General features: G+C 54.7%; 1 protein-coding gene across 1 annotated transcript in view; it reads right to left on the bottom strand.

Annotated features, from left to right (window-relative positions):
• Positions 1-2,003: 2,003 nt before the first annotated feature.
• LOC138170832 (TBC1 domain family member 22A-like) overlaps positions 2,004-18,376 on the bottom strand; it is a 94,694-nt gene continuing 78,321 nt past the window's right edge. Inside the window, exon 4 of the mRNA XM_069100333.1 lies at positions 2,004-2,883. Within this exon, the coding sequence (XP_068956434.1) occupies positions 2,755-2,883 (129 nt within the window). The 3' untranslated portion in view covers positions 2,004-2,754. The remainder of the gene's footprint in view (positions 2,884-18,376) is intronic.

Below are 18,376 nucleotides of genomic sequence, written 5' to 3' on the forward strand. Positions count from 1 at the left end.
GAGGGAGCTGAGAACAGGGGATGTCAGAGCTGGGAGGGGCCTGGGAACAAGGAAGCTCAGAGGTGGGAGGGGCCTTAGAACAGGGGATGGCAAAGCTGGGAGGGAGCCTTAGCACAGGGAATGTCAGGGCTGGGAGGGGCCTTAGGGACCATCTAAGTCAACTTCTTAATACAGGAGAAAACAGGTGATTAGGCCATGGCCACACAGCTAGCCAGGACTGAAGTCCAGTCCTTGTTCTGTCCTGACTCCCCACTGCTGACCATTCTGGTCGAGCCCCTCCCCAACGCTCTGCAGCTGAGCTCGGAGCTCCTCACTGTCCCAGGTCTATTCAAACAGAGGCCCAGATGACTTCTCTCTGTGCACTTAAAACTCTGAATCTTTACCACACACACTTCCATCACCCTGCATTTGAAACAACCTGAGCTTTGATAACTTTGGACAGATCCAATCAAACCCATCGAGAATGACAGTGCCAAGCCCCTGCACACATTCCAGAGGAAGGAACAATGGTGTATTGGGAGTAAATGACGCTGGAGTCGGAGAGTTGGGCACGAGAATGCTCTGCCCTTGGGGGCTGCCTTGTGGCCCTGCACAAGCCCCTTCCCTCTTCTGGGCCTGAGTTTCCTCGTCTACAAATCATGGGAGTTGTGCTAGACACCTTCTCATGACCCTCCCAGCTCTGAGCTCTGTAATTTATGGAATCTGCTCCAGAAGACACCACCTGGCCCATGACTTCCCTTCTCTGATCCTTGGCACCTGAAGACCCCAGGACTTCCCTCCCCTTCAATCCGGGGGGTGTCACTGGAGTAGGGGTCCTGATGCCCTGTGGCAGCTTTTCTAGCCCCAGGTCACACTCTGGCCCCTTCCATCATCAGCAGAAGGGCATGCTGGGAGCTCCAGGGGAGGCACTGATAACAACACTGTGGTCCCAGAGGGTCACAGGAGGGGGCGCTTAAAGCCCTCAGCGGTCTCCAGGGCTCTGGACGCCCCTGCTTTACAGATGAGGAAGAGGTGCAGAGCTCGCCCCAGCACTCCCAGGTTCTCCTTGTGCGTGCCCTGGGCCCGAGCCTGTCTATCAAGCTGTCCTTTGAATGTTGCCCGTAATCTTTACAAAACGACGTGTGTTTTTCCAAAGCTCCCGTGCCCTGCCCTGTGTCACTGCTCATTTCCTGGCGGGAAGACAAGCGGAGACATGCGGGGATGCCGGGGCTGCTCTTCGACTTGGCAGCTTCTGGAGTTCAGCACACGATGTTTCCGGTAAACCTGAAAGATGCTCGGATTGGAGCCGAGTGCGACCCTTCAAGACAAGGCAGAGGGGGAGGGGGAGGCTGGCGCCAAGGACACGCTTGGCGTCCACACTGGGTGCTGCTGTTAGCCCTGGGCAGGTGTCTGTGAAGCCATCCCACCGGCCAAGTGCTTGGAGGCGTCACCTTTCTCCATCAGGGCTCATTCCTGGGCCAGTGGGGAGGCTTTCATTTTGTTTCCTATACTGGTCCCTGGGGAGAGTGAATAAGGCAGAGGGACAGGCTCAGCTTCTGACACTGTCCTCCCTCCGTGCCACCTCTGCCTTCTGGGAGGCTGCCCCTACAGTGAAATCTTCCTCATTTCAGGAAGCCACACAGATGGGGGGTGGGGAGAGGCAGACTTCTAAGCCTCCCTAGCCACTGACCCCCTGGGCTGGGCCCTGAGGAGCCGGAGAGGGGCCTTCTCATGGGGTGGAGTGGGAGCAGGAAGGAAATCAGAGTCTGCCATGAGTGCTCTCCCCTGCTGGGCTGGACACTTCTGAGAGGAGGATGGTGACGTGGGCGTCTCCCAGGCCCAGGGTGGCCCCAGAGCCGTCTGAAAGAAGGGAGAAGAGCCAAGCTGGCCCCCTGCGGCCTCGCCAGCCTCGGGAGGTCCTTGGTCAGGAGCCGTCAGGTCTGGCTGAGGTCCAGCCCTGGGCCTTCCCTCCTACGAGAAGGGGAAATGGGATGGGGGGCACACACCCAGAGCCCACACGGTTAAAAGATACTTATTTTGGGCTTTTTTTTTTTTAATTTTCATTTACTTTTAGTAGAATAGAATTTTCCAGTTTGAAAATACATCTACTACAGGGCCAATAAAAGCAAGCATTCCCAAGGGAATTCTAAGCAACAATCTCTCCTGGCTGCCTCAACTTCCCTCAAAATGGTGCCGGCCCCCACCTGCCCTTGGGGATTCTCTGGGCCCAGGGGGACTACAATGGGTTTGGCAATGAGATGTCAGCCTGAAAACAACTCAGGGAGGGAGACGGGGACCCCCCCTCCAGGAGAGGAGGAGCCCCAGAAACCGTGGGGGCTGCTCCAGGCCCACCCACCAGCTCTGAGCCTGGGAAGCCCAAGGGGGAAGATCCCCTGAAGCTGGCCTCGGCCGGGCAGGGCTCGGCATGGACGGTGCCTCCATCTGTCTCTTTGGTATCTCAGGAACCCTCTCATTTTCTCTTGCAAGAAGCGAGCCTCTCTAAGGTGTCTACACGGGCCAAGGTCCTGGGCATTCTAGTGTGTGCAGGAAGACGGCCTCCCCAGCGGGTCACTTTTCTCTTGGCCCCGGGAAGGCGCCATCACTGGGCAGTTCTCCAAGTTAGCGGCTGTCCTCAGCCAGCGTAGACACGGCCCTAATGCGCACTTTACAAAAGTATGCCACAATTAGTAAGTAAGTCGGGAAATGTGCAAACCAGAGTGAAAAGTGTGTTACTCCAGAACAAGCCGCGGGAGTGTCGCTCCAGCCCTGGCGGGCTCACTTCTTATAGTGATTTGGGGCATCGGCGAAGGCGAACTTGAGGCGGTAAGCCTCGGCCAGCAGGACGCTGACCTCCTCGTTTCCCCAGTGAGCCGTGGGCAGGTTCTGGAGGAAGATGAGCAGCTCCTGGCAAAGAGAGAGACAAGGCTTTAGAAGAGGGCCAGAGGCAGAGCAGGTGCAAATCAGGCAGCCTTGAAGTCTGGTGGGGGAATAAGGCAGAAATGCAGCGAGGCCTGGAGAGGTGCGAGGTGCCCCCACTGCTGCTGGGGAGGGGGAGGGGCATGGCCACCATTCAGAAAGCCCTTTAGGGTCTGCAGAGCTTTGCACAAATTATCTCCTTTGCCACCAAACCAGGGGAGCTCAGAGCAGATTTCTTTCAGGAAATAGCTTTGGACCAAGGCCTAAAAAGGATGGGCAGGACTCAAGACAGTCCAAAAAACTATACAAAGGTCTCTTCTGCCTGGTCTGATAGCACCAGGTCTGGATGGGAGTCCAAGGACCTGGGCCTGCCCTTTTTCTGCCTGGCACAGCTCTGGAGACCCCATCCCATCGTTAAGTAAGCACCTACCGTGTGTAAGTAAAGGTCTGAGCCTCAGGGAGACAGCAGGGCATTAGAGAAGGTGGCTCACACAGAGATCATGGCCGCTGCTAACTGGCTGATGGACATGATGTAGCCCAGGGCAAAGAAAATCACCAGCCAGCATTTCTGGGTACGGGAAGGTTTGCAGAGACTTTCCACGGGATTCTCACAACAACCCTGCAAGGGAGGGGCTGTGACAGGTGCCATCTTACACAGGAGATGCTGAGGGGCTTCCCCAGGGTCTGGGGCCATCCGGACTCCAAGTTCCCTCTAGCCCCTGTGGCAGCACCTAGAATGACGACTCCTGGCTGACTCTGACCTGACCAGATCTGAGGGGAAGAGATGGGGAACCTCACAGAGGGGGGGGGACCCAGACACCCACTGAAACCCAGCTCCTCCACTTACTAACTGAGCTCCCAGTTAGCAGGAGGTGAACGTCAGAGCTGGCGATAAGGCAGAGCTTATCCAAGGGTCACGGGTTGGCACTGCCCACCCTGCCTTGTTTTATAAGGAAGGAAACATGCATCACTGTGATTTTCAGCTCAGGCCACTCAGCCTAAGGGATCACCCCATCTTTGAGTGGCGTCACTCTGCCCAGACCCTCAGACATCTTGCCCTGGACGTCCAGCAGACATCTGAAACTCAAAATGTCCCAAACAGAACCCACCCAATCCCTTAACCCTCCCCTCCACTGTAGAGGGCACGCCCACGCTCCTCAGAGTCACCACCTAGGAATCATCCCGGGATCTTCACTATCTCTCCCCCTCCCACAGCCAATGAGGCCTGCCTGCCTCACTTCTGCAGCGTCTCTCCAGTACAGCCCCTTCTCTCCTCTGCCCCTGCCCCACCCTGGTGCAGGCCTCATCACATCTCTCCTGGACTTTGGCAACAGCTCCTGGGGGTCTGCCTGCCTCCAGTCTCCCCCGCTCCAGCCGCCCAGGGATTTTCCTAAGATGGAGTCCTGGCCATGTCACTCTCCGCAGTCCACAAACTCCTCCGGCATCAAATTCACCATCCTTCACTTGGCGTTCAAAGCCCTGCACAGCCTAGCCCTCTCCTCACTCTTCAGCCCTCCCTTTCCTATCTTGTCCCCTCTACTTTCTCCTCAGTCCTGTGACCCCAGGCCCTGGCCGCTGCATCCACAAGCCATGCACACTCAGCTATGGGCATTCTCTCTGGCTGTGCCCCATGCTGGGAAGGCTCTTCTCCTCTGCTTACTGACCCCAGGCTTCCTTTAAGTCCCAGCTAAAATCCCCGCCCCTGTAGGAAGCCTTCCACAGCCACTCTTCACTCCAGGGCCTTCTCCTGGTCCATTCTGTCCTCTTTACCCAGCCCAGAGCTCCTCTGGGATACTTGTCTGCACTGCGCCCCTCTCCCCTTAGAGTGTACGCTTTTGAGGGCAGGGACTCCTCGGCCTTTCTGGGCTGGTTTTTTTTTGATGTTTGGCTGGTTTTTGCTTTTGTTTTGCCCAGTGCCTGGCATACAGCAGCCCCTTCAGATAAATATCTCCTCACTTACTGACCATGAGGGGTTCGGGTGAGCCATAAGGAATGACCCCCACCAGTGAGGCCAGCCAAGCACCTGGAGGCATCACGCCGGGAGTGAGCGATCTCGGCAGCGCTGCCCTGGCAAGAGGTGGCACTGGTCACCAAGCGTCACTCTGCTCCCTCTGACTTTCTTAGGGGAAGCCAGCCTCTGATGCCCAGAGGACGACGGGAAAGGAAGCTGGCTTCTGATGTCAGACAGCAGAAGCCTCTGCTAATCAATACTGAGCACAGAACACGTTCAGGTCTGTTTAAAAGCCACTCAAGGCAGAAGTTTACAAATCACCGCAGAGGCGATGAATAAATGAGCATCAGCGGAGACAAAGGACTCACCCGCCTACAATGCAGCCAGGTTAATGAGTCTAACTCGCTTCTCTGCCCATCCTCCCCCTCTAATTTGGATGGCTCTGCTGAAAACACAATGTTCCACGCAGCAGAACAAAGCATCTGCCTGTGGAAAAGCGTCCCGGCACTCGAGCCTGGTCACAAAGCTCTTGGACCAGCCTCGTCCAAGTTCTGGACACTGAGGGAAGAGCCTGACCAGTGGTGACTGGACATGAGGGAAAAAGAAAGGTTCAGATCCCAGCCAGTCCCTGACCTGACAGAGTTCCCAAGTGGCCAACCTGAGAAAGGGAAACAGACAGCTGGCCCTCTGCCCGCTCCCCCTTCTTGTCCTGGGAGTTCTCAAGGCTTGCCCAGAACAAATGGGGCAGGACAGCACCTGTCACTGTAATTTGATCAGCAAAGTACAACCACAACAGCCCAAGAAAGGTCTGAAGGTCTCTGTACTCATCTCCCCTCCATCCGTGGTCTCATCTGACAAGTGGCTCAGGGAACATTCATCAGTATTCCTCCTGGCTCCGAGGGCTGGGCCCTGAGGCCATCTTCCAATAAGAAATGTCTGGACTTGTTAAGTGCGAGTGTAAAGGAAGCCAGGGCAGTGGCTTTGGGGAAAGGCTAACCCACGAGAGGGATGCAGGCTGCTGCCACAGAGGCCTGGCCCACCCACCAGAGGAAACTCAAGGCCTTCTGCATCCCAAGGATGGTGGACCCAGCTAAGTCAGCTTCCTCCAGCAGATCGGGAGACTGAGGCTGGGAGATGACCAAGGGCACAGAGAGAGGAAAGGGCCCAATACTCAGTGAGGGGAGTCCTCCTAAGCCATCTGCTCATCCACTGACTCCACCTGTGGGCATCTCTCCCATAGCTTTCCCCCGCCCTTCTGCCTGTGCCTCGGTTCATCTCTGAGAAGATCCGGGCGCTCTGGAGCCAGCAGTGGCTGCCATGGTGGGTCTACAGGATTCCTAAGAGCTTCTTTTCTGGTGGCTGGTCACTCAGCCCCCATACTGACCCCACTCTGAAATGTTGGGACTGGAGAGGGAAAGCCAATGGAGCCAGCCTGTGCCAGGGACACCGGGTAAACCGCAGCAGCCAGGCCCCTGGGAGCTGCAGCCCTGTCCGACCACCTTCTCCGTGGCTCTCTGCCCAATCCTCCCCCTTCCACTGCTCAGCCTGGCTCCTGTGCACGGCATGATCTGCCGGGGGGCTGGGAGGCCCATCAGGGCGGGCAGGGGCTGTGTCCTCAGCCCTCAGTCGAGGCTAGGGGAAGGAAAGAAGATCCACTCAAGCTGGAGCCTACAGTGATCCTTCTCTGTGACACCTTTCAAGGCTGTCGCCTGGGTAAGAAGGAGCAGGAGCAGAAGACAAGGCCATGGCAGCTTCTGGCTTCTTGTCCCCACAACAAACCAGCTCAGTAAATTCACCTCAGCAGACATCTAACAGGTACACATGGGGCCACATGCCTCCTCTGCTCAGAAATCTTCAGAGACTCCCGAATGGGCAGCAGGCACTCCAAGCTCCTATCCCTGGCATGCGAGACCCCCCATAGTCTGGCAGGACCTCACCTTTTCAGCCTCCCTCCATTTTATGCTGCAGACCCAAGGGACAATCCTCCATCGCCCCTGCACACCTGTGTTCGCCCTATCCTCGTCCCCCTGCTGAATTCCTAGCCGCTCCTTAAAGTGTAACCCAAGTGTCTCTTCTCCAGGCAGCCTGGTCCGCTCCCCCGGAGCTCACAGAGCACTTTGGTGATTCTAATTCTCCAGTGCACAGAGTGTGTGTTACTGGGGATTTGACCATCCATGTCTCTCTAGTCCTAAAGCCAGAGCTGGATGCTTGTGGGAGCCTGATAACTGATCCCCAGGCATCTTGGGATGCAGAGAACTTCTGTTTCTTACGGCACAGTGATATTCCAGGGCATTCACACGCCACAACTGGTTTTAGCCATTCCCTGATCGATGGGCACTGATCATAATACACCCAGAACACAGTGCTCAGATCTGGGGACCACCTCTCAGAAAGGACCGTGGAGCTCTGGAACACATTCCAAAGAGAGTGAACTGAAAGGCGGGGGGACTAGACACTCTGTGGCAGGAGAATTGGGTCAAAAACACAGGCTGCGTTTGGCTGGGAGCAGAGGAGAGTAGGGAGAGGGAAAACGTGAGCACTGCCATTGCATATCCAAAAGGCTGCCCCAAAGAAGAGAAGGGGGATCCCTTAAGGCGTGGGCTGTCTCAGAGGCCTGCCCCATCCTGGAGGGGCTAGCTCTAAGGAGACCTTCCAGGGGAGGCTGGAGGACCCTCATGCTTGGGGAGGGGCTAGGCTGGCCCACTCCTGAGGCCCCTCCACTTCTGCGGCGAGGCCTTTTCAGTGACCAGTAACAGCGAGACACTCAAAGCCACTGGATGGTACAATATGGTCATCTGAAGACTGGCCATCAGGAGTCAAGGGTTTGGGGCCCACCATGAAAACCACCTACTAAAGCCTAAACTAAAAGGGTTTTGTTCATGGAATCCCTAAACAGACAGAACCACGGAACCCTGAAATATCACTGGACAAGCTGGAACTGAAATCACCATCTCTCTGACGCTTTCAAGGTCACTTAGAGCGTGATTAATAACCTAGCAGCTGCTGTACTATTTAATCACTGCTGTTGATCATGAAGCCAATGGTAAGGCCCATCGGGCTAATCAGAGTGAAGAGGAAAGTCATGAGATGAGGGGGCGGAAGGCAAAGGCCACTAAGGGGCTGGACAATCCATGAATCAGTGAGAACAATTAAGAGACAAATGCTTATTACATTAACACAAACCTTTCATGTTCTTTTCTCAAAAGGAAGATGAGAACCATTTGTTTCCTCTGACCTCACTCAGATCAGAGAATTTCTTTTTTCTCTCCAGGAAAACCCAATTTGTGAGTTTGTGGATTCTGGCCACAATAATAAAAGGGCTTCTTTGCTAGACCTCCTTCTTTAAAAAAAAGGCACCGACTGATTGGCTTCCCCTTCCGCTCTCTCACACACTCAGACTGTGCTCACAGGAGGGCTTGTAATCATGTTTAAAAGCAGGTTTATGGCTTAACAGGGTTTGTGTTCCACAACTGCATGGTTACAAATCTTGTTACTGAGCTGTGACGGTGCTTACTGGGGACAGGCGGAAGCACGGGGGCTCACACAAACACACCAGGGTACAGAGAGCACTCATCACTTCGGAAGGGAGAGGGCGTCTGGGAAGCAAAACCCAAGTTGTTGCTAACCTGGCCTCTCTGCTCTGCTCTTTGGAGAGAGCTGGCATCATGGGCAGCTCAGAGCCAGGCCTCGGGGTCCTTAGGACAGACTGGAATGGGCAGATGCCAGAGGCTACAAAGTCAGGGAGAAGCCTGGAGGTCCCGGATTGGACAGGGTGGGCACAGAAGCAATGGGTGGTGGACATGCCAAAGAAAGGGCCCATGATTCAAGAGGTTTAGGGAAGACAGAACCAAGAGACCCAATGACCAACTGGATGGGGGGTGGGGGGGGTGAAGGGGAGGGAGGGCCACTGAAAGAGAGAGAAGTGAAGGGGAGGGGGCTGTGACCTTCAAGTACAATTTACAAGCCAAGTCACAGCAGTAAACTCTGATTAAGCACCTATGTGCCAGGCTCAGAATGTGAGAGGCCAGAGAAGGCACCTGAGCTCCCAGCAGCCCCAGGGCCGTGCCCACTGCGGAGGATGAATGGTTGGCTGCGGGGCAGCTGTCCCCATCTCAGCAGATGGTCCTTCAGGAGCCGCCATTTGCCCATGGTCAGCCCTCCCTCCAGCGAGGCCCGTGGCCCATCTCCCAACCCATGAGTGTGTCCTGTGGGTCTGGCCTTGCAAGAGAACCCTGGTACAGGCATTCTGCCTGCTTCCCTCCCCCTGTCACTTCGATGTGTCTTTTTTAATTAAATGAACCCCCCTGATCATCATGATGTGGGGAAGTGTTGCGGAGGCCTGCTGGTCTGGGCTCCCCCTCCCTCCTTCACCGCAGAGCGTGTCACTGCCCCAGGCCACTCAGGGTGGGCCAAACATCGAGATTCTGGCAAGAAAACTGCCCACAAAAAGTCCATCTTTGTGTGTGGCCCTTTTAACCTTTCTGTTCCACTCTGTAACCTTCTAACTAACAGATGAAGAACAGAGAACTTGTCATTGTGTGACAGAAGAGATGCAGCTGACCATCACTCTCACCCTGGTAACCTTAGGGTTAGGGGCTCCTTGGAAGGATTCTGCAAAGGCGGGAAGCCCACCTCCCCACCAGGCTATCCCACAGGGGACCTCCGGCGGGGTCCCTGACTGCTGTCTGATTGCTCTGAAGGGCCGGTGGCAGTCGGACTCAAACTCTCAGCCCTGGCTGTCCAATGAGGAGCTCAGACTAACAGACCCTCAAGATTTCTTGGGGCTCTGCAGCTTCATGGACCTCTGCTTCCAAAGGGCCCCTGGTCCCCTGGTGCTGAGCAGGATTGGGCCTCCCTCCGGGCCTTTCCCAAGACATCAGGAGTGGATCTCTGACAGTTCTGTGAGCACCTGAAGGTCCTTCCAACCTCCAGAGGAATCTGGGACGGGGGTGGCCACGGAACCCAACAGCAGCTGGCCAGCTGGTGACAGCCCTAACGGCAGCGTTCTGACCGGCCATCACTACTAGCCCTCTGAGAGGCGGCCTCCCTGTAAGCTCAGTTTTCAGGTAGAAGCTTCCTAATGATAAGCATGCCTCTTGGTGGTGCTGACCACTCACCTCCTGCCCTATCTCCCCTTCCACTGGACCGTGACTGTGCGGAAAGCTCGGGAGGCACCATGGACTGCTTACGTGGGTGCTCGGCCATCCCCATCGTACTTCAGACTTACTGCTAATCAGAAAAGGGGATGCGATGGCCCAAGGAGGCAGCCGCTGCCCCTCCCAGACCCAGCTCCCTGTCAGAAAGGATCAGGACTCGGAGACGGGAAGCCAGGGGCTGAGACGGCACCGGCACTGTCCGTGGGTGAGACGGCACATACGGCGCCCGCTCTGAGAGGCCGCGTGGAGACAAAGCGAGCCAAAGTCCGGCAGCCTTTTTTCTGGCTATTTCAACTCATTATCTCAATGAAATCAAAGGGAGGGAGACGGGCAGAGAAAAGGAATTAAGGGAAGGAAATCATCTGGGAGGCTTCTGCCACTGGGGAACTGTCTTCAAAGCAACCCTCATCACACACAATTCAACTTGACTGAATCTGGAGCTAACGAGCACTGGATAGAGGGGGCCTCTCTCCTTGGCCTGGCTGGCAAGCACCAAGGAGCCCAGGGTCCCCCAGAGAGGGCGCTGGTCAGGGGGCATGCCCAGCCTGGCCCCGGGCCCAGGAGGAGCAGGGCAGAAGCCAGGGCTGTGGAGTGGCCAAGGGCGGAAGGATGACTCGGGCAATCTGAATTCCACCTGGGCCTCTCAGCCACTGACCTGTGACAGAATGCACCCCCCATCCCTCTAATGGCCCAAGTGTGAAGTGCTGGGGGCAGGAGCAGCTTACTAGAGACTTGCGGGGTGGGGGGGCTGCTGCTCTCTCCTCCTTTTTGTATGCTTTTGTACACTGAAGGTCTCTCATGCTGCACTGGCTGGAGTCACAGCCCACTCCTGGGGTCTCCCTCGGATCAGCCCAGGAGTTCACTGGCCCTGCTCCACTCCCACCCGGGGCCGGTCTGCCCGTTCTTAAGCATGCAGGTGACCGCTGGACACATTTCTGACCAGTGTGGCACTGGCACCAGCTAGGTTTGCAACCTCTGAGCTCAAGAGCCACCAGCTCCCACCTCCCAGGGGCAGGAAGGCTGCCCCATCAGGCCCAGCAGCTTAATTAGCCCTTGTCAACCGATTCCCCCAATTCAGCTCCAAGTCTCCTCGATTCTAGGCCCACAACATTTCTCCCATCCATCTCTTCTCCATCCACAGGCCTGTCTCACCTTCCACTCGGACCATCATCAGTCTAGGTCTCCCTACTCTCCTGACCAACTCTTCCTTTCCATGCCCAGTGCTAAACTAACCTTCCCAAAACACGGGGCTGACCACACTCAACAGCATTCAGTGACTCCTGGTTCCTCTAGGATAAAAAACCAGACTCTTCATTCTGGCTTCATTTGCACCAGAGAATCACAGCCTTCACTTCCCTTTGGCTATGAAGACAAAGCCTGGGGAGCCAGTGCTGACCTGAGGTGCCAGGAGAGTACTGCTGATTAAGGGAAGGACCTGTCTAGTCACCATTCAATCAAGGCCCAAACCTTCTGAGCTCAGATAACTCATTCTGACACCAGTCCCAATCATATGCCAATGGTCGAATTCCTTTCCATCCTTTAAAGCCCGATTCCAATTCCATTTCCTAAGGAAGTCCTCCCTGATACGCCCCTGCGGCCCACAGCCACTGACTTGCCCAGGAACCTCACAGAGTACGTTCCCCCCTCTAATGTGCTTAGCCCATAGTGCTGGGTAGTCAGGCTACTTGTGAGGGTGTCTGTACTGGCCCTGAGCTGCATGGCAGCAGGGACCAGGTCTTATCGATTCAATTCCATAAACAGTCATGGAGTGCTTCTAATGTGCAAGGCACTGTTCTAGGGACTGGGGGCACTAAGATAAAAAAGATGGGGACCCCCTGCCCCATGCTTGTCCTCAGGGCCCTGCTATTTCCTGGAGTTGGGGGGACAGGGGAGAAGCTACACACAGACCCACAGTCGAGGGTCACAAGGGCAGAGGAGAGATCCTGATGAGGGGTTCTCAAAAATAAATACTGGCTCTAGACAAAGCAGGACCAAAACAGCTTTTAGGGGAAAACAGCAATGAACGAAGGCCATTTACTGAGTCTGGATTCGGGATTTGGTGCTGACTTTAAAGGAGAAAAGCAGCCGGCTCCAGCCCTCAAAGAGCTCAGGGGCTGGGCGGGGACCACGGGTCTCCAGACACAGAAGGATCCTGCCTGGTCCCTGGGGTCTACATGGAGGGCCAGCTGAGAAGCAGGGGCAGAAGTGCCCTGGGCATTAATCCAGAGACAGGCCACGCAGGGCCGGAGTGGCCGTGGAAGGCAGCCTGGAGGAGGGGGATCTGGGCCAAGCATTCAAGGATGTGGAGCATGGGGGGGTGGCAGGGGGAGGGCCTGGCAGGAAGGGGTGTTCCAGGCAGGGGGACAGCGGCAAAGGCACCCGGCCAAACTCTCCACAGCTCAAGGGAAGAGGCAGGCATTCTCACACTGCCTTCCAGCAATGCTGATGGCACACACTCACTGACTGCCGAAATGGGCTCTACCTTGTTACACAAATTGTGAAAGATTATTACATTTCCTGAGTGTCTCAGCTCCGAGTTCTCCGATTGATTTTTCAGCTGCTGATGAAACCAAGAAGACTCACACAGTAGTTTAGATTTCAAAAGGTCAGATTCACAAATGGAGAAGACCGGGAAATTATTGACCTCTCTCATGCTGGGAAAGCTGGGAAGCTGGTAGAAAATCACTTGTTTTTCCAAATACCTGATTTTCAAGAGGGGAGAGATGGCCTCTGATTTTTGTATAAGGATTACGACAGATTTAAAGGGACTCACACCATGAAACAAATAGCCATTAAAACATAAAAAGGCCACCCTCATAGCTAAGGGATGAATGACAAGACGGGATGATTATAAGACACTGAAAAGCTTTAGCATCAACAAAATTAATGCAACTAGGATAAGAAGGGAAGTGGTCAACTGGGACAAAACCCTTTGTATCTCTGGTATGGGTCCTTCTGAGCTCTAGACAACTGACAGAAATATGTGAGACTAAGTCAATCCCCAATAGTCATCAGCAGTCAAAGGGCAGGAACAAACAGCTCTCAAGAGAAGAATCGAAAACCATTAACCATCACATGAAAAAAAATATCCCAAATCGCTCCTAAGAGAAATGCCAATCAAAACAAGCCCAGGGTTTGTCCTCACCATCCCACCGCTCTTGGTGGAGATGCAGATTGGCCAAGTTGTCCCTGAAAGGCGCTCGGCTACAGAACGAACTCAAGGGTCCACTCCCTTTGATCCTGATAGGATCCCACTCCTGGCATTCTATCACAAGGTCAATAAGAAAAAGAAGGGCCCCAGGGACGCCAAAATATTGGCAGTAGAGCTCTCTGTAGAAGCAAAGAAGTGGAAGGAAGTCCAGGCCCCTCGAGGGGAGAATGGCTTTGCAAGTGGTTGAAGGGACATTCCAAAGGGACATTCTGCTGTAAACAACAGTGATCAGAGAGAAGTATGGGGAGACGTGGATGAACTGGGACACCCACAGAACTGACCAAGCCTGGCCCCGCAAAGATGATGAGGCCCTGAAGCCTCCGGTCATCCCCTGCACTCTTTGGAGGTAAAGACCCATAACTGTAGAATGCTGCAGAGATCAGAACTTGGTGATGGGGCAGGTTACTTCTGCCCAACTCTTCTTGCCTCTTTTATATTCTTTCTTTAAAAAAATAAATAAATAAAAGGATCAATCTCCCCACTTCGCGGGTGAGTGATGAGTGCCTGCCCCAGTCATACATTCACCAAGAAATGTCATCAAACCCACGGCCCCTTCCTGCCCCTCATTTCTTACATGCAGTGTAATCACCCCTTAACACTTGTCCTCCTGACCTCCAAAGAGGATGAGAATTTTAATTGGCCAAAAGAGCACATGTTAGGGACGGGAAAAGGGAACATGTGTGAAAATAACAACACAGCCATTGGCAAAGATGACAGAAGATGGGAAGACTCGACGCTGGCACAGTTGTGGAAAGAGGCAGACTCGTGCTGGATCATATAAGCTGGAACCTAGTGGGGAAGGGACCTCAGGGGTTATGCAGCACAATGGTTCTCAAGGACTGTACCACAGACCCCCTGGGATCTCTGAAAGCTTTTCTAGGGCTCTGTGAAGTCAAAACTGTCTTCATAATAACCAGGACATTCTAATTTCTCATACGGCAAACACTGGTAGACATTTTCTACATGGACAGAAACCCTTGGGGGGGGGGGGTGCTAAGAGTAGAACATCTGAGAACCACTGGTCTGGCACACCCCTTTTCAGAGAGGCAGCGGAGGGGCTTCACATCCCCAGAGTGGGCCCAGCCCAGCGTCGGACAGGTGCGACCACTAACACCAAGCTCTCTAACCTGCATCAGCCCTTGTCCTCATAGCTCATGCAATGAAGCGAGAACTCTACTGTGATGCGCATCACGCCCTCCCCACACCCCTGTGGGAACCCAGAACTGGTCGGAGGAGAGCCAGCCTACACTGCATTCTCCTGAACTGCCCGTCTAAGAAATCTGGCCTGATTTGGTAAGGACAAATCTATTAATTAGAAAGAAGAAGGATGCAAGGGCTTTGCCCTTGGAAAACCAGTGAGAAAGAGGGCCTGATCCAAGGTGGTAGCAGAGGGCACAGAAAAAGGGAAACAGACAGAAAGGAGAAATCACCGAGAAAATCAGCAGAAAAAATGGAAGGGCAGGTTTTAGGCCTGAGGGGCCGGGAGAATGGTCAGGTCATAAAGAGAGGTAGGGAGAGCAGGAAAAGGAGATTTCTGGGGAAATGACACAACTGGGGCCCATGCCATGCCTCCCGAATGCCCCCTGCCACTAGCTAACAACCCACAGGTGTCAGAGCCAGCTTCCCAGCAGCGACAAGGAGATGGGCAGATGACTACGTGCTGGACTTGAGCAGGCTTTCCCAACATTCTGGACATTTGCCAAGGATTCTTTTCTATGAAAACAGAAATTACTTCCAAATATGAGCTTCTCACCCAAAGGCACATCCCCTCCTGGAAGGGCCAAGAGATGTATCCTGCGCACACAAAGGCCCTTTTGTTGTGAAGAATCACACACGCAGCCAAGTACAACAATAAATGCAGTCTGACATCCGGCTGAGTGTCCAGTTAAGTGACTACGTTTAGAACTTTCAGGAAACTGCCTGAAACAGCCAAGAAAACCTGAGATCTGCGTCCCACCAACAGTCCCAACCTTCAGTTCCAGCGTCAGGCCTACCAAGCGCCACCATTGCCCCTCGAGGCCTGTGCAGTTTCCAGCCCCCTGGCACAGGGCCTTGGTGAGGGCTGGTGGGCAGGCCGCTTACTCTCTGAGAGTAAAGCCTTCCCATTCACCTTCAGAATGGGAGCTGGTGAAGGCAGAGGCCATGACTGCTCTCTCCTGGAAGGTGCAGGGCTCTCTACGAGCCAGGCCAGGCAGCGGGGCTGGCTCACTTCCTCCTGCTCCTGTTCTTCAAGGCTGGGCTGTCGTTTCTCTCTCTCCTCCCCTCTGGCTTTCCCCTTCGCTGTCCTCCCCGGGCTTCTTGCTGCCTATGCAGTTCCTCAAGCCTGGATTCTTGCTCAGCCTTCTCTTTGGTCTCCCTCCCTCCAGCGTTCCCCGCTCCAATTCATCCTCCGCTCAGCTGCCAAAGGTTTCTCCTATAGTCCGCATCTGACCAGGCATTAAACACCAACGGCTCCTTATTACCTCCAGGATCAATAAAAGCTTCTGTGTCCTTTAAGGCCCCGAACTCCATTTTCCAGGTCAATCCTATATCCTTCCCCTTGTCCTCAACTGTTTTCACATAAGATATTCCCTGTATCCCACACAGAGAACGTGTTTCCCCCTCGCCTCCATCCCTCAGAATTTCCTGTTTTCCTCAGGGCTCTGCCCCAGGATCCCCTTCACCACGAGGTCTCTCTGGGGTGTCCTGAGTGGCCTCCTGGTTTCTTTGGAATGTTCAAGCTGTTTTTCTCTGTATGCACAGTGCCTGGCAAACAGAAGGTACTTACTTAATAAATGCTTGAGTCATGTGTTCTCAGCCTCCTTCTCACCTACCTAGACACTGCAGAATTCCCTAGATCTATGCACAGATGGGCAGAGTCACCAAGGTCTGGGGGATGGCAGGAGCTGCCACCTCTAAGACATAATAAAGGGTCAGCACGCCTTTGACAGACGGGCAACTCTGGGCAGGTGACCCCCATTTCTGGGGGTCTTCCTCCTTTATAAATGAGACAGTCACACAAGACATTGTCTCCTTCCAGGGTTCCCCAGGCAGCACTTTATGCCGTGTGCCCCTTCTGAGACAAGCCTTTCACAAGTCTCTCTCCAAGCGGGCCTGGCACACAGTCAGACAAATCCGCCAAACACTTAGTTTGCTAAGTCAAGTCAACTCTCCACTGAAACCCTGCAGTGTGAGCCCCTGGCCACAGGGTAGGGATGAGAGGAGGCATGGGGACATTCCATGGAGCATCACTGGCTACCTGCTGGGCACTCCCAGAGGCCCCAGAGGCATCTCCTACTCACCCCGCCCAAAACCAAGCTCACTCCCCTCCCCCTGCACAGCCTGCATCATCACCCAAAGCACCACCAGCCAACCCGTCTCCTGCCCCTCTTCCCACTCACACTGTGGCTCCCACACCAGCTCAGGCCTTCATCCCCTCACTTGGGCTTGGGGGCTGTGTGAACACGGAGTAAAGACAGGAGTCCAGGTGAGAGGGGATGAAGGCCTGGGGCACAGAGATCCCTGACACGCACCGACATGTCTGTGTAACGTGGAGAGGCTGCTGAGCTCTGGAACATATCCCCTCAGCAGCTCCAGGGCCTGCTCCTCTGGCCCTGGTTGGCCACCTCTCCAGGCTCTCCAACCTACTGTCCTTCACATATTCTACCATCTCCTTCCTCCATGCCTTTGCATAGCCTGCCATGCCCTCACAGAACCTTCCGAGCTCAGCACCTGTCTAGGGCCTTTTCCCTAGCCATTCTCACTACGCCACTGAAAAGGGGGGCTTTTTGGATTCAGCCAGTAGGCCACACATGAGGGCCACATGTGGCCTCAAGGTCACAGGTTCCCCACCCCTGCTTTAGGATGATCCCCACTGCAGAGGGGAGGAAATGTGAGGCTCAGAGTCAGAGGGCCCTGCCAGGATCACAAGGTGTGGTCAGAGCACCCCTCCCCGGCCCAGTCCTCTGCCACCTGTTGAGCCATGGCAGTCAGCTACTTTGGGAGGCTGCAGCCCCCTCCCCTGGGGGTCCAATGACGCTGCTGTCCAATACAGCGCTGGATGTGGGGTCAAGTCCCACCTACGGATACAGCTATTGGCTTCCATACTCAGGGCCTGTTTCCTTGTCCAGCACCAGACGATCCAGGGTCCCTCCCAGCTGCAATACTCAAAGATTCTATGACCATGATGGGACACTTATCATGTGACGAGGCAACACATCCCTAAAGTCTTCAGTCTGAAGGGGCCAATGGAAGCGAAGATGGGAGAAAACTGGGGACTGAGGCAGACACCCTAAACATCAGGTGCTTCCTGTCTCCTGTGGTCTCCGGATGTGGGCACCTCTCCCCAAAGTCTCAGTTCACTTCTTTGTGCCCAGGTCACCCTGGCACCTATGGACTCAGGACTGGCTCCCTCCCTCTGGCGTGGCAGTCCCACCACACACGCAGCTGCCTCCCTTTCTCCCTTGATCCCCACGCCAGCCACGGGGGCCACCCCTTTGGAGCTCAGGCAGTGAGGAGGTCAGACTGACCTCCTCAGCTTCACACTTCTGGAGGGCCCGGGTTAGTGCACACAAAGGTGCCACGTGTCGCTCGATATCTCCTCCCCCTGGTTTTGGCCCCAAAGTGTCCTTGTGGATGCCGACCTCATGACTATTGGGAGAAAAGGAGCCATATGGATGCAGAGTGGCCTGGATCACTCCTGATCTCTGGGGGCAAGGCTCTTTAAAGCCAAGATCGCGTGGGCATTCCTTCTAAAAATGTCACGTTCAGAAAACACAAAGCAAATGTGAAATCCATTTGTTTTGTGGAGATGGTACCACACCCTGGGCAAACCAGAGAGAGAGAACCACGGAGAGATGGATGGATGGCATCCTTCCCTTGGTGCTGGGGAAGGCACCCCCACAATAGGCCTCTTTCCACCCCATCAAGATGTGGGTGAGTCAGGGCACTGGACGGCACCGGCCCTGGGGTCCGGAGGACCTGGCAGTGTGACCCTGGACAAGTCACTCATTCACTCACTCAAGCCTTTAGTGTCCTCCCAAGGTCATAAGGGTAAAATGAAAGGATAGGTCCAAAATGTTCTGCAAGCTTCAAAGCAGCATGTAGACGCTGCTGCTGATTCTGAAGGTCAGAGGGCACTGGCTGCCAGCTGCATCACCCTGTAAGTCAGGCTTCTGGGCACCT

The sequence above is a fragment of the Petaurus breviceps genome, unplaced genomic scaffold (genome assembly GCF_028583685.1).
Source record: "Petaurus breviceps papuanus isolate PSGF00001 unplaced genomic scaffold, PetGlider_PUasm1.0 391, whole genome shotgun sequence".
Classification (NCBI taxonomy): domain Eukaryota; kingdom Metazoa; phylum Chordata; class Mammalia; order Diprotodontia; family Petauridae; genus Petaurus; species Petaurus breviceps.